The sequence below is a fragment of the Talpa occidentalis genome, unplaced genomic scaffold (assembly GCF_014898055.3).
Source record: "Talpa occidentalis isolate TD23 unplaced genomic scaffold, MPIMG_talOcc4v2.1 talOcc4.3, whole genome shotgun sequence".
NCBI classification, from domain to species: domain Eukaryota; kingdom Metazoa; phylum Chordata; class Mammalia; order Eulipotyphla; family Talpidae; genus Talpa; species Talpa occidentalis.
In genome coordinates this window covers 47,187,374-47,206,778 of record NW_023603184.1, presented here as the reverse complement: position 1 = coordinate 47,206,778, position 19,405 = coordinate 47,187,374, and the positions used below count along the sequence as shown (strand labels likewise).

Here is a 19,405-nt window from a genome sequence, read left to right as displayed (position 1 = left end):
AATAATCTGCCCTAGAGGAGAAGAAAAAATAATAAAGCAAGTCTTAAAGTTCAGTTAGCAAGTAAGTGTTTCACTGTGAAAAGTGCTTTACTTTTCTAGAGCACAAAGGGTCATATGTACTTTGAGCGAGGCTCTTATATAAAGTCTAATTACTAATACAATTACTAACAATATTCACACTCTCAAAGCACTCTGATCAGTATAGAGGAAGTGAGCAGCTATCCAGATGATGTGATTTGTGACAAAGCAAGAAGACCTTTCTAGTTTAATATATATATAACCGGTCTGCCAAACCTTCCTTGTGTCTAAAAAAAAAAAATAATACCACCAACAGAGAGTACTTCAGCTTAAGACTTTGTCTTCTGTTCAAATTCCTGAGTATCCATAGAGGGATAACACATGTACTCCGGCCAAAGATTCAGATGAGACTCTGAATACATTTACCAGATCTCTCACTGAGGTGGATTCCAAACAGGGAGAAGCAGACAGGAGGTTGTGAAAGTCCGAGGGAAAGAGACCCCAACAAAGGAAGGATGGGAAAGGGGGGGTAAGAGAAAGAGAAACCAGGGGTGCTGCTCTTTACAGAGGTTGTTTTGGTTAAACCTGTCTCCCTTTCTCTCTGGAAAGCAGAGAGGAGGGGAGGAAATAAACACTGGGCATCCTCATTCTAGCAGCCACTAATTAGCGAGGATTCAAGTGTGTGCCGTCAAGTTAATGTATAGGATATGAAAGGTAAGGGCAGCTATACAGCTGATCACTGTACCCAAACACTCTCTGATGGGGGCACTGTAGTCAGCGCCCACCAGACTAGGTCTCAGATTCATGAGTAAGCAGTCTAGTGTGGGAGCAACAGTTAAAGACTGTGTTGACTGAAAAACTCAAAGCAGCTAGAACCTCAAAAAAAAAAATCTTAAATCCTTACAGAGTTTCAGCTTTCAAGAGATGGAAGGTTCTAGAGATCGGTTGCACAAAAATGTAAATGTCCTTAACACTACTGTATTGCACACTGAAAAATGGTTAAGATAATAAGTTTTATATTACGCATATTCCCACACACACATACACACACAAAAATCTTAATGTTCTCCATCTGAGGACTTCTGTCAGGAAACTTAAAATCCCTGGTGGTGAGGAAAGAACTAGTTGCTGATAAACAAATCCCCATATGCCATTTAGAGGTAAAAAAACCCCACAAAATCATTATTAAAGTTTTTTTTTTTTTTTTTTTTTTTTTTAAAGAGGCATGTATATTTATTTATTTATTTGTTTGTTTGTTTGTACATGCACTGGGTACAGTCAGAAGCGCAGGAGGGTGAGAGAATTCACCAGAGCCAGAGCAGGGAGTAGAGCAGGCAGAAGGACCGAAGTACACTGCTGAGGGGAGCAGCGGGTGGCAGGAGAGGTCTGCGCGCCATGTGGGACCCTCCTCCGGTGGCTGGGGAGCAGTCGGGGATCAAACCGGCGCCGCTGAGGCTGCGGGCAGCTTCGCAACCCAGCGCTCAACCGCTGCGCCACCAGGGAGGCCCACAAAATCATTATTAAAGTTTTGAGGACATTACTTTTCAGCCTCAAGCTGTTCTTTCTTCTGCTTTAGATCTTCTTCTGTTATCCCTCCCAAGTGTTTATAGTTGCTCTCAGCAATTTCCAGGTGTTGTCTCAATTCTACAATTTTCTTATAAGCTCTCACTGCAAGACAGTTGAATAGGTACATAGTTTAGACAGATAGCTCAGCAGGTTGGTCTGGAGATTTAGGAAGGGAACTAACAGGAGGGTGGCAAATACATAGAAAGACAAAAATCAGTAATAGAATACTAGGGTGAATAAGCAATGAAATACCTATCTGGAGGATTCTTTCCTGCTTTTGGAGTATGTATCTATTGTTATGACTATCAATACTATGGGGGAAAAAAGATTAAAAAGAAGACTAAGAGTGTTTTAGAACTGATAACATAATACAGGACCATGCATCATCTACTATATATCAGAAAATTAGAAAAGTTAAAATGTGCTTGGTTTATTTAAAATAAACCAAAAATAGGGGCCTCTCTGGTGGCACAAGGGGTTAAGACACAGCACTATGAAGCTATCTGCAGTGTCTGCTACAAGAGTTTGATTCCCGGCCAGCCAGGGACAACCCACAGGGCATGGCAGACCTCTCCTGCCACGCCCGCTGCTCCCCTCAGCAGTGTATTTCAGTCAGTCTGCCTGTTCTGTTCCCCACTCTGTCTCTGGTGAATCCTCTCACCCCCCGCATCTCTGGCCTGTACCCCTGGTCTTGCATACATAAATAAATAAATCTTTAAATAAATAAACCAGAAATAATTGAATTCCCAAATTTTGGGATTAGGCACTTGTAATATCTATGCAAGAGATACTGAGAGAAGGAATTATGCTAAAAGTTGTTTTTAGCTAATCTCCAACCAGCTAAAGTATGATTTTTCCATCCTTTGTGGCAGTGGTTCTCAACCTGGGATGATTTTATTCCCACCAAAGGATATCTGTCAACACCTGGAGACATTTTTGCTTGTCACAATTGTGGGGCAGGAAAGATGGCTACTGGCATCTAGGGGGTAGAGGCCCAGAATGCTACTACACATACTACAATGCAGAGGAGAGCCCCTCTCAACATGTAATTATCTGGTCCAAAATTTCAACAGTGCAAACATTGAGAAACTATTGTATGGAATCAGTTTGGCAAATCACAGCCTCTTCTCCCTAATACTTAACAGTTGAATTTATCTATAGTTGGTTAGAGCTACAGGTTGTACATTGCACACATCAAAATCAACCAGGGGTACTTTTTAAAATTCTACACATTTCATCTCTCTCCCAATTCAGGTATCAGTTCTTAATAAAAGCTCCTCAAACAATTCTACTGGGGAGAAAGATTTGGGAAGCACCATAACAGCTAACAAGCAACATGGTGGAGGAGACTTTTGTTTTTAAAAATTACATAAGAAAATATTGAAAGAACTGTGTCCATTCAGCTTTTAAAATAATTTCTTTAGTGTCACAAAGGCTATCTTTTAAAAGAGCTTTTCTATGAGATCATCAATGGTAAGAGCTGGGATTAACTGGGATTAGTTCCAGAAAGAGAGATTTTAGTGTAATAAGAGAAACTGTCCAACAACAACAAAAACTATCATAAATCTGCAGAGTTCTTGCAATTTGCATTCACTCACTAAGTACTTTATGTATTTTAATTCTCACAAGAACCCTGGCAAAAGATGGAAATGGACTCCAGAGTAATAGTGAGTGCCTTGTTACTGAGGTAACTGAGTGAATGCTGGATGACATATGACGGGAATATTGAACCAACAGTCAAAGCTCAAATGGTTATAGGGTTCTATGATGCCATGGCCCTAAACAAAATTCACTAAAGAATGTTAAATTGAGACCAGGTTCTAGGAACTCTGGGACAAGTAATCCAACCAGTTCCCTGTAGGTGCACTGGCAAAACCTAGTGTCCTAAGAAGCCATTGTCAAGTTCTTCGGATTTTCCCCTGGCATAAAATTAAGACAACAAAATAGCACACAACTTCAAAAAAATAGCACCTTCACTAGCTACAGGCACCCTAGATGATTCTCACTGCATGACAAGGACAGAAAATATGAATAGATACTTTTCAAAGAGGATATAAGAGGACCAACAGACACATGAAAAATAATGATTAAGACGGCCTCCCTGGTGGTGCAAGGGGTTAAGATGCAACCTATGAGGCTATCTGCAGCCACTACAGCATGAGTTCGATCCTCGGCCAGGGAGCTACCCACACGGCACAGCAGACCTCTCCTGACTTGCCCGCTGCTCCCCTCAGCAGTGTATTTCAGTCAGTCTGCCTAATCTGTTTCCCACTCTGTCTCTGGTGAATCCTCTCACCCCCCACACCTCTGGCCTGTACCCCAGTTCTTGTATGCATAAATAAATAAATCTTTAAAAAAAAGAAAAATGATTAAGATCTTAAAACACCAAAAACATATGACAATTATTAATGTATACAGAATAAATGAATGTATGTATCAAAATACATAAAGCAATTACCAATAGAACTAAAGAGTGACATTGACAACATAATGGTAGTAGGGATTTTAACACCCCACTTACAACTATGAACAGAGCAAGACAGGAAAAAAAAGGGAAACAATAGCCTTAAATGACAGGTTAGATCAGATGGGGCTAACAGATATTTAGAAAACATTCCACCCCAAAGAGCAGATCTTACACTTTTTCAAATGCACACTGAACATTCTTAAGGACAGAGTAATTGCTGGGACACAAATCAAGTATCAATAAACTTATGAAAATTAAAATCATAACAAGCACTTTTTTCTGATCAGAAGACTGTAAAACTAGAAATCAACCACAAAGAGAAAACTGGGGTAACCTCAAACATGTGAAGATACATGCTTCTCAATAACCACTAAGTCTAGGAGCAAACTAAAGCAGAAATTTAAAAATACCTGGTGGCACTCTGTGGCCTGAGTTCGATCCCTGGCCAGGGAGCTAACCCACATATGGCACAGCAGACCTCTCCAGTCTCGCCCGCTGCTCCCCTCAGCAGTGTATTTCAGTAGATCTGCCTGTTCTGCTCCCCACTCTGCCTCGGTGAATCCTCTCACCCCCCACATGGCTGGTCTACACCCCAGTTCTTGTATGCATAAATAAAACAAGATCTTTAAATCAATTAAATAATTAAATAAAAATACTCGGTGACAAATGAAAATGAAGATACAAGTAATTAGAACATATGGGAGCAGAAACAATAATACTAAGAGGAAAAGTTAATTATTAATAGATGTGAATAGACACTTTTCTGAAGAGGATATACAGGTGATCAACACACTCATGAAAAAATGATTTATCCTTTCTTATTAGGGAGATACAAATAAATACCACAATGAGATATCACCTCATACCTATGGGAATGATTTACATCAAAAGACCTCAAACAAATGCTGATGAGCATGTGAAGAGAAAGGAACCCTGGTGCACTGTTGGTGGGAATGTAAATTGGTGCAGTCATTTTGAAAAAGGATCTGGAGCTTCCTCAAAAAACTAAAAAAAAAAAAAAAAAACTAAAAACTTGCACATGATCTAGCAATCCCACTTCTGGGTAACCATGCAAATGTTGAATCATCAACTCAAGAGTTATATGCACCACAATGTTTACTTGAGTTTTATTTACAATAGGTATACATTTGCATCAAACTAGTGTCCTATCCCCTTGAGAGACAGAGCAGTCCCTTGTTTACTCACTGATTTGGAGTACTTTACTTAAACATTTGTTATGGACTCAATGTATCTCCTAAAACTTATATGTTGAGTTTTGTAATGGTATTTGAAGAAGGGATCTTTGGAAGTGATTGGGGTTATGATGAGGTTATGAGAATGAGGCCCTGGTCATGTGAGATTAGTACCCTTAAAAGAGACACCATTGGGTCTCCCTGGTGGCGCAGTGGTTGAGTGTCGTGCTGTGAAGCTGTCCTTAGCCCCCGCAGCGTGGGTTCGATTCCCAGCAGGCCAGGGAGAGACCCACATGGCTTGGCAGACCTCTCCTGTTTCACCTGCTGCTCCCCTCAGCAGTGCTTTCGGTCCGTCTGCCTGTCCTCTTCCCGGCTCTGTCTCTGGGGAATCCTCTCACCCTCCTGCTCCTCTGACCTATACCCCAGCTCTTATATAAATAAACAAATCTTTAAAAAAAAAAAAAAAAAAAGACACCATTTCACTTTCTATACAGTGAAAAGGTGACTGTCCCCAAGTCAGAAAGAGAGTTCTTAGCAGAAACAGACCCTGCTAGACTTAGATCTGGGACTCCCAACCTCCAAATTTGTGAGAAATTAAATTGTTGTTTTTAAGCCACCCAGTCAATGGCATTTTATTGTAGCGGCCCAAGTATACTAAGATATCATTTAATGAAATAAGACCATCCTTCAGTCAGTAATTATGAAAAATTAAATCTTTGGCTTATGTCTCCAAAATGCAATTAGTATAAAAGAAAACAGGTGCAAAATTAGAAAACTATTTCAGGAAATCACACTAACAAATATGGTAGGTTTTAATCTTGGTATTGTGGGAATCAAAGAACAGCTGTTCAAGACTCTCACAATTTTAAAAAATAAAAAAATCAGGTCAGTTTAGGAAAGAAGCAAATATGGAGAAATTATTTTTCTGTTCATCAATGTAACTTCTAGCACCTGAAACAGTGTTTGGCCCGTAACAGGTATTCGATAAATATATACTGAATGCTGGGAAGAGAAAGAACTGACAAAGCACTATTCAAGTCATTTCTTTTAATACTATACTTAGCAGACGCAGAAGAATGTTTCCTAAATCTCAGGAAGCAGGGCTCTTTCTGATGAGCTGCTAATGCCCTTAGCGTAAGGCTACAAAAGCAGTACCTATCCCTCATCACTTCTGCCGCTGTAAACAGTGACCCTGCGCCAAGGAAAAGTCCAAATTCCTCTTCTGAGAAGTCTTTCTGCTACTCTGCACTCTAAGAGTCAGCCTTCATTTCTCTCTGATAGCTCATCCAAGACTCTCAGCGAATACTATCAACTCTACCTTCTAAGTACATCCAAATCTGACCGTTTCTCACCATCTCTATTGTCACCATCTCTCTTCCAGTCCAAGCCATTATCAACATTCTTTGAACCAAAGTCCCAGTACCGTAAGCAACCTCCCTGCTTCCGTTTTTACTCTGTAAAGGGTTTTCCACAACACTGGTGTTGTGGAGGTAAAAACAGTCAAGGTCAGCTCAATCAGATTCAGCTTCCTCTCCTACCCGCAGATAAAGCATGATCTTCCTAATGGTGCTTAGTTCAAGAACCAAGAGTGAAGGTATAAATAGTACCTGAAAGGGAAATTAAGAGATAATTTATGTAAACCCATATGGAATGGTTATCAAAGTCTTCAGAATTAAAAAGCTGAAGCAAAACAAGAATGGAGCTGCCAGTAACACTGGCAGTCGCAGGCTTACATCAGGGACTCTCGAAGCCCTACATTTGCTCATGAACAATTCTTGACATATTTAAAGTATGAATGGGGGGCCTCCCTGGTGGCGCAGGAGGTTGAGCGCTGTACTATGAGGCTGCCCGCAGCCTTTGCAGTGCTGGTTCCAACCCTGCCAACCTCGGAGCAACCCACATGGCGAGACAGACCTCTCCTGTCTCACCCGCTGCTCCCCTCAGCAGTGTAGTTTGTCAGTCTGCCTGTTCTGTTCCCTGCTCTGTCTCTGGTGAATCCTCTCACCCTCCTGCGCATCTGGCCTGTATCCCTGCTCTTGTATAAATAAAATAAATCTTTAAAAAAAAAAAAAAACTAGCAACAACAAATGGTGAGGATGCACAGAAAAAGGAACTCTCCTGCACTGCTAGTGGGAGTGCAAACTGGTCCAGTCACTATGGAGAGCTGTGTGGAGATTCCTCAACCTGCTAAAGATGGAGCTTCCATATGATCCAGCAATTCCACTCCTAGGTATTTACCCAAAGGACACAGAACCATTAATTCAAAAGGGCACCTGCACCCCTATGTTTATAGCAGCACTATTTCCAATAGCTAAGCTATGGAAACAACCCAAATGCTCAAAAAAAGGTGACTAGATCAAGAAGATGTGGTAAATATACGCAATGGAATATTACTCAGCAATCAAAAAGATAAACTCATGCCATTTGCAGCAACATGGATGGAGCTAGAAGGGATCATGCTCAGCGAAATAAGACAGAAAAAGAAAAATACCGGGTGGTCTCACTCATAGCAGGAATTTAGAAAACCTAAATAAGGGCCCAGGAAACAGACTAATTGCAATAAAGTAAAAATCAAAATCAACAAGTAACTATAAATAAGAGACACACTATGGGGGTAGGGGAGGGAGTAGGCTCAAAAGAAGGGGAGTGGGAATTATATGGGGACTATAACCAAGATGAAAATACATACATTGTGCAAAAATGAAAAATGATGTAAAAAAACATATAAAATTAAAAAAAAATTTTTTAAAGAAATTGTCTTTAGAATAATTTCCAAATTTGTGGAAAAATAGATAGTTATGACATTTCTTAAAGGACAAAATGCAACAGAGGTGCACACTTACTTCTTGCATCTGTTTTATCTGACTCATTGAGACATAAGTCATCCTTCACATCAGTGCTTCCCTCAACACCATGTCTTATGAAAAAATTCACATCATTTTTATCAATATCATTTTCATCATCTATGTCATACTTTTGTAGTCCTTCTAGTAGCTTTACTGCTGCTAAATGAGCAAACCTATGGGGGAAAAAATCAATAATTAACAAGGTCTGCAATACTCTTCCAAAAGGAAACAGCAGTTTGCACTTAATTTAGGAATTACACTCTGTATACTGTGCCACCCACCCACCAGAAAAGGAGCAAAACTATAACTAAAAGTCAGTGACAATTCAGCATATAGCTGGCTGTGTAGGACACTCAAACAGTTACTGAACACTATGGACAGGCAGTCATATTAAAGGCTGATTCCATAAATTTTATTGGGATAAAAAATTCTCTCCAATTGGGAGAGAAGACCCAATATCAAAAATTATTTGGTGTACCTCCAAACAGAGCTGCTCACTGGTAGAAAGTCCAGAACCACCTTACTTGATTAGTTGTATTTATTACCTTGTTTTAATGACCTCACTTAGACTATAGAATTAGTTCTGGTTCTTGTTTTTAAGGCTAATTATAATTCTATAATTTTCATTCTGATCTTCAATCCAAAACCTTTGACATGAAAGAGGAAATGCAAATGGCCAACAGGCATATGAAAAAATGTTCAACATCCCTTATAATCAGGGAAATGCAAATCAAAACCACAATGAGATACCAGCTTTCACCAGTGAGAATGGCACATATCAAAAAAACAAGCAACAAGAAATGTTGGCAGAATGTGGTGAAAATGGAACTCTCCTACATTGCTGGTGGGAGTGCAAACTGGTCCAACCACTATGGAAAGCTGTCTGGAGTTTCCTCAGTCTACTAAAAATGGAGCTACCACGTGACCCAGCAATTCCACTCCTAGGGATCTACCCAAAGGACACAAAAACATTGATTTGATTCAAAAGAACACCTGTCCCCTATGTTTATTGCAGTACTATTTACAATAGGTAAAATCTGGAAACAACCCAAATGCCCAAAAATAGATGACTGGGTCAAGAACATATGGTACATATACACAATGGAATATTATTTAGCAATCAAAAAAGATAAACTCATGCCATTCGCAGCAATGTGGATGGAGCTAGAAGGAATTATGCTCAGTGATATAAGCCAAAAGGAAAAAGAAAAATATTGGATTGTTTCACTTATAGCAGGAATATAGGGGAACCAAATCAGCGTAAAAAAATAACAATACAAAATACAACAAACCCAGACAATTATAAATCAGAGACATCCTGCAGGGGAGGAGGAGGGAGGGATCAGAGGAAGGGAGGGAGGAACACAGGGGACTGAGGTGATGGTGCACGGGTGCATTGGTGAAGGAAACTCTATGGGGACTACACCTGAGGGTAGCGGGGAGCAAATACTGCTTAAAAATGAACAATGATGTAAAAAACAAATAAACAAAACCTTTGGTATGGATTTTGAAATTTAATGGGAAAATAATTATTATTTTTCTTTTATTATTGTTATTTATTTATTTAATATATTTTTTATATCATTCTTCATTTTTGTACAATGTATGATTTCTCATCTCGGTTATAATCCCTGTGAAATGCCCACCACCAATTCACCCATGTACCATCACCATAGTCCCTTGTGCTTGTGCTCTTCCCACCCCTGTTTTGATCCTGCTCCTCCTCTCCCCACCATTGCAGAGTGTCTCTGGTTTATAGTTGCCTGTTGATTTTGATTTTTTACTTTATTATAATTATTTTTTTTCCTGATCACTTATTGGATCCTCTACATTCCTCCTAAAAGTGAAACCTTCCAGTATTTTTCTTTCTTTCTGGCTTATTTCATTGAGCATGATCCCTTCTAGCTCCATCCAAGTTGCTGTAAATGGCATGAGTGTATCTTTTTTGATTGCTGAGTAATATTCCATTGTGCATAATAATTACTTTTCTATCCATGTTTTGTAACCTCTTTGCTCTTTCTCATATTTCTACGAAGTTTTCAGTAATAATCACCTGGTTTTAGCATTGTTACTGTGTTTGCATCTAATCTGCATATTTTACACATACTTTTGCTTGTGTTAAATTCTTTCTCTTAGAACATGCAGAATTACTCTCTAAACACAAAATGCTCAAATACTATTTTTTTAACATACTTAACCACACACAGACACATAAATATCCTTACCTTTCACCATGTACTGCAAATCATTAAAAATACAGTCATAAATTATTAAGGAAGCTGTAAGAAAGCTAACAGAATTCATTCTCCATCTTACTAGGTCATAATTTAATAGCCATCAAGTACTTGCTTTATGTCACATTGAAGGTTATTTCTGTAACATTACACTCACAACTAGCATTTTTGTGCTCAAATGACAAAGAAATGTGGGTCAGAATTTATTAATAATAGATATATCCATGATGTTTAATTACCCATGTGATAGTGGTATAAAGATAGACAAATGAAATAAGTCCATATGAATATAGATAACTGACTTGGACAAAGACAATGCAATAGAGAAAGGACAATCCTTTCAACAAATGATGCTAGAACAATTCAATATCCATAGGCAAAAAATTCTAAAAGAAAACACAGGGGAAAATCTTTGTGACTTTTTGTCACATACCGTATGATTCCATTTATATAAAACTCTAGAAAATGGAAAACTAATCTATAATAATAGCATTTGCTCAGGGAAGGGACTACAGGAGCAGTAGGAAGCATATAAATTACGAAGTGGCACAAGGAGACTTTTAGGTGTGTGGACATGTTCACTATCCTGATTATGGTGATAGTTTCACTACACACATGTCAGAATTCATCAGTTACATCTGTACTATATAAATATTAGTATTTTACTTATACAAGTATACCTTGATAAGGCAACTTGAAAAATAAAGTGAGTCTGAATTACAATTGATCCTTGGGCACATGATACAACAAAACCACACCCCAAGGCTTCAAAGATATCCCACAGGCAAAACTTTAAAGATCATGAACTCACAAAGAAAAATTAGATGACAATTTATTGAATTAGGCCCTCTTGTCCCATTAAGCCTCATTTGCAACTTTTAGCTCACGTTCCTACTTTGGATTCAAGCAGTTTTGAACCACACATAGTCCTCAAACACACAAGGTGTTATCTTACAGCTCTTCCTTCTTCAAGTGCAGTATAAATGTTGCTTCCTCAAAAATAAGTTTACCCTGGTCTCTATGTAAATTCTACATTTTCCTTTGAAATTCTTACCATAATGGTATTAAAGTTTCTCCCCCCAAAGTTTTAAATTGAAAGAATTGCATCTTTTCTCCTATGTTTTTACTGGCCTTACATATAACAGATATTATGATCCAGTTAGTAATAATTATATGTACACATCTGTCTCTCCATAAGAATGCAAGCTCCTTGAGGGCATAGATTGTGTTTTTTATCTTCGTAATTCTAATGCTAACATTAATACTTGGAACATAGTATTTATTCAAGAAGTTGAATGAAGAAACTACCAGGTTAACAGATGAACTAAATATTCCTTAGGGATAAGACTTAAATGAGCTCAAAGTATTTGGTAATAGGTATTACTTTTAATTCAAATGTAAATTCCAAAATTTTCAAAACCCATGGGATTCCTTTTGATTACTCCCTTTTATCACACAGTATTTCTCAATAAGTACCAACATTTGAGTAGGACAAAATTCCATTGTACACAACTGTTCTGAACACTGTAAAATGTTTAGCATTTCTGGAATTGATCTTGCTAAATACTAGTGATTGTCTCCAGTCATTATTACAATCCCCCTGACATACACCTCAAAACATTCCAAAATGCCCCTTCCCCCAGGAAAGGGGACAATACTTCCTCCCGGTTGAGAATCACTGCTTTAGAGAGCAGAGTTAATATACTGTCAAATGTCCACCAGCATTTGACTTGAGTTCTATAATTCCATTGTCTTCAGAGATTTCTGAATACAAGAGAGTCTATACAAAATGTATAACAAAAGAACAGCACAAAGCAGATAGGGATACCTCTTAGCCACATCACAGGGTTTCTCCCCTGCTTTGTTGGTAATATTACAATCTGCTCCCATTTTAATTATCCACTGCAAGCACTCTATGTGGCCTTGTCCAGCAGCTATTCAAACAACAAAACAGAAGATATACAAAAAATAATTAGTAGTAGTAACAATTTTCTAAAATTCTGAATAATACCATGAAAGAGTAGTTTTATAATACTCATCCTTGCAATAACCAACAAAAATATGACTGGGTGGATAATATTTTCTCTGTCATTTATTCATTCATTATATAAACATCTAATCAAATGTGATCATTTGGTCATAGTGCTATACAGGGAACATACAAATATAAAAATTAAAGGTCAGAAAGGTTATTAACATTACACAAATAGCAGATAGTGGATTTGAAACTAGAATCTAGGATTTTCTAATCCTTAGCCGGTGTTCATCCACTGCTGTCTATAGTTTATGACCAATCTTGTATCAGACCAGAATGTGAACACAATCCAGTCATAGGAACCTATATTGACCTAGAAAGTCTTGAACTCTTACAAAAATAGCTTCTTTCTCTGACCCTCACAACTCAAAATTTATTCAAGCTACACTTCATTACCTAAGCTATTTACCACCCTGTCCAGATCTAGCCCTCAAAACATACATGCTCAATATAAATTTTCACCTGCACATCTGTGTGTCTCTCACCTACTGCCCACCATTCAACAATACATTCATCTAACTTCAAATGTTGAGTGTCAATTCAGCTTGAATTAGTCCATCCTAAGTCCACCTCAACACTTAGGAAAACTTTGGGGGGAAAAACTTCATAGATTTAAAAGATCTGTCCCTCAATTTCTAGTACAGAATTCCTGTTGCATATATTTTAACTATCAAATACTTATTGCCATTAATTACATCCTGATTCATAAATTATCTTCTTGTTCATGGAGTATGTAAAAGCATGTAGCTCCTTAACAGTAAAGTCTAGATCTCATGCTGTCTCCGCAGTGTGGGCACTGGGCACACAGTTAAGGCTAACTATTTATGTTTCTCTGCAAAATGAAGCAAAGAATAGAAACTTTTGGTATGACTTTGGAGCCTTAAAAAGTGAATCTAGGGCCTCCCCGGTGGCGCAGCGGTTGAGCACTGGGTTGCGAAGCTGCCCGAGGCCTCTGCGGCGCAGCGGTTCGATCCCCAGCTGCTCCCCGGCCACCGGAGGAGGGTCCCACATGGCGTGCAGACCTCTCCTGCCGCCCGCTGCTCCCCTCAGCAGTGTACTTCGGTCCTTCTGCCTGCTCTGCTCCCCGCTCTGGCTCTGGTGAATTCTCTCGCCCTCCCGCACTTCTGACTGTACCCAGTGCATGTATAAACAAAACAAACAAACAAACAAATAAATAAATAAATAAATAAAGTGAATCTACTTCTAATTCTGGCAACAGACCTAAGAAGATACAAAGACAGATCCATTGATAAAGCAACTTCAGCACTATAGCCCTGCCACCTAGCCTGTGTAAGGTCTGTAAGAGCTCTTATTCTGCTTCAACTTCTCTACTCAGAGTTGATGCCTAAAGAGCCTATCTTTTATTATTTGTCTAAACAATATCCCACATACAGATATATGTGGATATTTGGCATCAGAAAAGGAATATCACAGTTAATTAAAAATCAAGCACTTTGTATGCTATATAAGACAGACTGACAGGAAAAATGTAAACATTTTTCATTATTTTTGATAATTATTTTAAACAGAAAATAAATGAACAGCAATTGTGTAATGATAACAGAAAAGGAAGCAAGACTTACAACTCACCTTTATGCATTGGAGTGGATCCATTATTATCACGCTCATTAATATTGATTACTCCATCTTCTATTAATTTTTTAAGCATTTCCAAATCACCTTTAAAGGCAGCCACATGACCTGGAAATGCTAAAGCTATGGATAAAAAATTCAGCATTTTAGTAAACACATGAATTCTTTCCTACTCCCTGCATTAAGAAATCACACATTTCAGGTTTCATATTATCACAAATATGAAACTGTTATATTAGAATTAGTTCACTTTTACAATAATGACTAATAAAAAGAGACATAAAATGGGAATATCAATAACTGTGCAGTCCTTCCACCTCTGAGGACATCAAATGTCCAAGAAGTATTGTACCAGAACTACTCTCTGCTGAATTCCCTTTTTCCTTTGTGGATGGAATGACAAGAAGGTCCTTCCATCCCTCTGTATTACCATATACTTGGTTTCAAATCCCACATTTGTAGATACCACTTCCTCTCTCTTTGCAAGGAAGTGAAGGAGGTTAACTGAAAGCAGATAAGAAATTGTGTGTGTGTGTATATACATGTGTGAATGTACCTGATCTAGTACATAAGAGACTTGATAAAATGTTTCAAATGATAATGACCACACATATTGAGGCCTTACTGAATGCTAAGCTTGATTGTTAGCACTTGTAAGTATTACCTCATTTAAATCTGTTAGCAGTGCTGAGATACAGCTTTCTTACCTTTACATATGGAAAGAACCTAGAATAGGGAAATGGTATTTTAAAAAGAACAAAGTTGGAGACTTACACTGACTGATTCCAAGTCTTATTAAAAGGCTAGGGAAATCAAGACAATGTAGTAATAACAGACATACACATTAATAAGAATGCAGAGGCCAAAATGCATCCACACATATACAGGCAACTGATTTTTTGATAAAGTGCCAAGATATTTCAACGGGGAGAGAGAAAACATTACAAAAAATGGTGCTAAACTACTGGCTATATATGAAAAAGAAACAAAAATAAATCTAAATCAACATGTTATTTTACTCCATACATAAAACTTAACATGATGTAGATCAAAGATTTGAACTGAGAAGCTAAAACCATAACACTTCTAGAAAACATAGAATATCTTTCTGACCTTGAGGGCAAGTATTTCAAAAATAAGTCACAAAAATTGCCTTGTGAAATAGTTGATACTTTATCAAAATTTAAGACTTTCACTTTTAAAAGACACTAAGAAAACAAAAAGGTAATTTTTAGAATTGAAGAAAACATATGCAACACACATACTGACAAAGAACTATTAAAATTTAATAATTAGAAGACAAACAGCTCAACTTAAAAATGGGCAAAATGAACAGACACTTGGTAAGAGAAAATATATGAAGGCTCATATGAAAAGATGATCTTTATAATTAACTATCAGGAAAATGTAGCTAGAAACCACAATAAGACATACTGTATACATTAAAATGGCTAAAATGAAACTGACTATATCAAGTGTTGTCAATTCCATGAATTCTCAAATATATCTGGTTCAGATATAAATGAGAGCTAACTTTGGAAACAGTGTGACAACAAGTTAATCATGTACCTACCATACACCCTACTGCTAAGTTTAACCAGGAGAAATGCAAACATGTTTACAAAAATGTAGAGAGCAGCATTATTCATCATAGTCCCTTATCAGTGTTCCTTTGCAGGTGAATGGATTAAAAAGCTACATACAGACAATGGAGCACTACTCAGCAATGAAAAGGAATGAACTAGTATAAACAAGTCCAGTATAAGAGAAGATATAGCAGATAAAATTAACAAAGACTATATAAAGAACTCATATATGTACCAAGACTATATAAAGAACTCATCTAGAAAAAAAATACAGTTTTTAAAGGGGGAGAAAATATAGGCAGCCAATTCATTAGAAAGGAAACTAGAATAACTTTATAAAGGGATGCTCAACCTTATTAGCCATCAAGAAAATGAAAAACAAAACATAAATTAAACATTTCATTCCCAACCAATTAGCAAAAAATTATCAGAGGAAAAAGTCTGATAATACTGAAAATTGTTTTATATATATTTTCAACAAACACTGTTGTGAAAATGTAAACTTCTGCAATCACTTTGATGAAGAATGTAGCAATGCCCATTTATATTGGAGATGGGCATACTCCATAAAGCAAAACCTAAAGCAGGCTTTCCCAACTATTTACCAAAGCAGAACTCTTAATATTCAGACTTCACAGAAGACAAATACCTAAACAAGTCTCATTCAATCACCGACCCCACTCCCCCATGCCACACAAATATTTTCTATATGGGCTAAGAAAAAGTCAGGAATTACTTCTTGAAAGAAACTTATACATGCATATAAGAAGACATGTAAAAGAATATTCATCATCACATTGATTATAAATAATGAAAAATTATAAATAATTTATTAAATTGGAGAATGTATAAATAATGGCTTTTTAAACTGCAATACTGTATGAACACTTTAAAAGAACCAAGCAGGATCTATTTATCAACTGAATAAATCTCAAAAAATCATCCTGAGAACAAAGCCAATCATAAAGGAGATATACTGCCTTTGTGCCATTTTTATAAAGCTTTACAACTTGTTTCAAAGACTGTTATCCACTAAAATTCTTTCAATGGTAACAGCTGCAGCTGAGTTAAGGCTTCAGCTGGGTACTGATTACTCCAGGTTTCTTTCAAACCAAGTATGACAATGTGACTAAACACGTGCGTGCCAGAGAATGCTAGCAAGCTGTTGAGCGCAAATTCCACCTTGAAAATCTCTGTGCTATGCTTAGACTCTTGTTGCCCCGCACACACCTCCTAATGGATTAGCAACAACTGGAGAAAGCTGGAAAGGTAACAGGTCCTGATGCTTGCATAGAAAAGATTCATTCTTGAACCCAGGCTACCATATACAAGAAAGAAATTTCTACATCATTTAGATCACTGAAGTTCAGAATTATAATCGTTTAACTTCTTACTCAAAAATTACACAAAACAATACCCCATATTTTTGTGGGTAAATATATACTACTAAGTGCAGCCATTATAAATCCAAAATAACAGCCACCTTTGGGGAAGAAAGGGAATGAATGGTATTGGGGAGAGCTCCAAGGGTCCTCAACGCTACCTCTAATACTTTAGTCTTATATCCAGTGGCATAAACAGTGTCACTGCATTATTCTCTATATATCTCTGCCTAAAATATTTCATAATACAGAAGAGAATCTGGATCAGTATGTGGACATATTTTACTATAAACATTTGTCCTTTAACTTCTTTCATTTACTTTTCCACTTAATCTACTTTTTACATGTTAAAATATTTTGGGGTTATAACTTACTTTCCTGACACTTTGGATCACTTTCTTCATAGTCAGCCCCCTGGATAAACTGTAAAATGTTCTGTTTAAAGAACCTCTGGGCCAAGTCCAACACATTTTCTCCGTTATCATTGAAGGCTTTTAAAGCTTCTGTTGCACAACTCATTCTACTGAGTAAGAATTTGAAACAGTGAAGGTGGCCTTCCATGGCTGCTAAGTGAACTGTAGGTGAGAGAAAAGATTAATTTTTAAACCGACAGTAAGATAACTTGAAAAAAGTAATACGCTGGTTTGAATCCTCACTGGGAGATCACTACAACTGTCCTATGTAACAGGGACTTATTCAGAGCAAGGATAACAATTCCCTATTCAGTCAGCCTTCTAGTCGTGCCAAAGAAGTAAACTAAATGCTTGAATAGTGACATTTGTCATGAGTGTACAAAAGCCAGTTTCTGAGGCCAAAGAACAGGCCCCAGAAAATTATCTTGGGAAGTGAAATCACAATTATGCAGTTTATAGTTACATGAGAAAATGTTTAACATGTAAGATAGATTAAGAAGGGGAGGGAGGCAGGAAATTTTTAATATTTTTTAGAAAAGTGGAAGAAATACTCCAAAATGGTGATGTTATTTTTCTCACTATGTAAATTGTTTATCTAAATTTATATATTTGTTTTTACATAATATTTGTTATTTTCATTATAAGCAGTAAGCTAGAACAAAACTATACACTGAGCACACGCACACCTATCTCATCATTCCTACCATAAGTCCTTGGAAATAATAGAAAGAATATTTTTTAAAGTTATAAAGGGATAAAAAAAACAAGAACAGACAAGAAATGTTAAGGAATTCCAGGAAGAAAATATATTGAGTCACATTGAGGGAGAGCCACAACTCAAAATCTGCAAAAAATTAGGAATGGTTTGGGGTGTTTCAAGCCTATAGGCAGAGAGAGAGAGAGAGAGAGAGAGAGAGAGAGAGAGAGAGAGAGAGAGACTTTACACCCCTTGAGAAGTGAGTATTTGGAAAATAAGCCAAACCATATATAAGTTTTAACTTTGTAGAAGCAGAACCATGCCCAGATGGCCAACATAACTCAAGAGAAACAAGTCACAATGTCCAAAAGATAAGTCGCTGGCACATACCTCTCCATACTCCACACCGAATCTCCTATTACAAAACTCCCCTGAAACTTCATACTCCTCTAACAGCTTACTCTTTGTACACACATCTTACAGAAATTTCTACCTGAACATGTGAAAAACTGAACTTCTTATTCACCTTGCATACATTTCATTAGATGGTTCGATCCCCGGCTGCCCCCCGGCCACCAGAGGAGGGTCCCGGCCACATGGCGCGCAGACCTCTCCTGCCGCCCACTGCTCCCCTCAGCAGTATGCTTCGGTCCTTCGGCCTGCTCTGCTCCCCGCTCTGGCTCTGGTGAATTCTCTCACCCTCCCACGTTTCTGACTATACCCAGTGCTTGTATAAAATAAATAAATCTTTGGAAAAACAAAAACAAAAACCTTGAAACCATCCTTGACTCCCCTTTCTGTCACTCCTACATCTATCAGTCAGCAAATCTTACTGGCTTTATCTTTTTTTTTATGCTTCACCAATCTATCCCTACTTTCTCTACTCTTCAGGCTCCTGGTAATCATGTTTTTTGTTTCTATGGATTTGACTTAAATTGTTTTCTTGTTCCACATCTAAGTGATACCAAGCAGCATTTGTCTCTCTTTGGCATAGATCCTTTAGCATAGCCCTCAAGTTCTATCTTCAAAATACATACAGATCACATTAGTTCTTACTATCTCTGCTTTTTCTACAGGGGCCCAACCCAAAAGGTAGTTTATTATTTCATCAGGCTTCTAACTGCTCTATTTCTGCCTTGCGACCTTCTGATCCTTACTACAGCCTACTATAAACATAATAGCCAAAACAATCTTCTTAAACAGTGCGATTGTGTCACCTTCTGCTCAAAACTCTCTAATGACTCAGATTCTCTCTCTGACCTCACTGTCTTTTACTCACCCCACTTCTGTTCCAGCCACACTGAACTGCTGTTTATTACTCGCTGTTATTCAAACACTCCAGGCACCCATCTGCCTAAGGGCTTTACACCTGCTC

General features: G+C 37.6%; 1 protein-coding gene across 1 annotated transcript in view; it reads right to left on the bottom strand.

Moving 5' to 3' along the window:
* Positions 1–19,405, bottom strand: part of ANKRD42 (ankyrin repeat domain 42) — a gene marked incomplete at its 5' end in the record, with an annotated part of 43,650 nt that overhangs the window by 8,562 nt on the left and 15,683 nt on the right. The window contains 5 exons of the mRNA XM_054699446.1: positions 1,560–1,686; positions 8,088–8,263; positions 12,153–12,258; positions 13,950–14,075; positions 17,295–17,495. Of these exons, the coding sequence (XP_054555421.1) occupies positions 1,560–1,686; positions 8,088–8,263; positions 12,153–12,258; positions 13,950–14,075; positions 17,295–17,495 (736 nt within the window). The remainder of the gene's footprint in view (positions 1–1,559; positions 1,687–8,087; positions 8,264–12,152; positions 12,259–13,949; positions 14,076–17,294; positions 17,496–19,405) is intronic.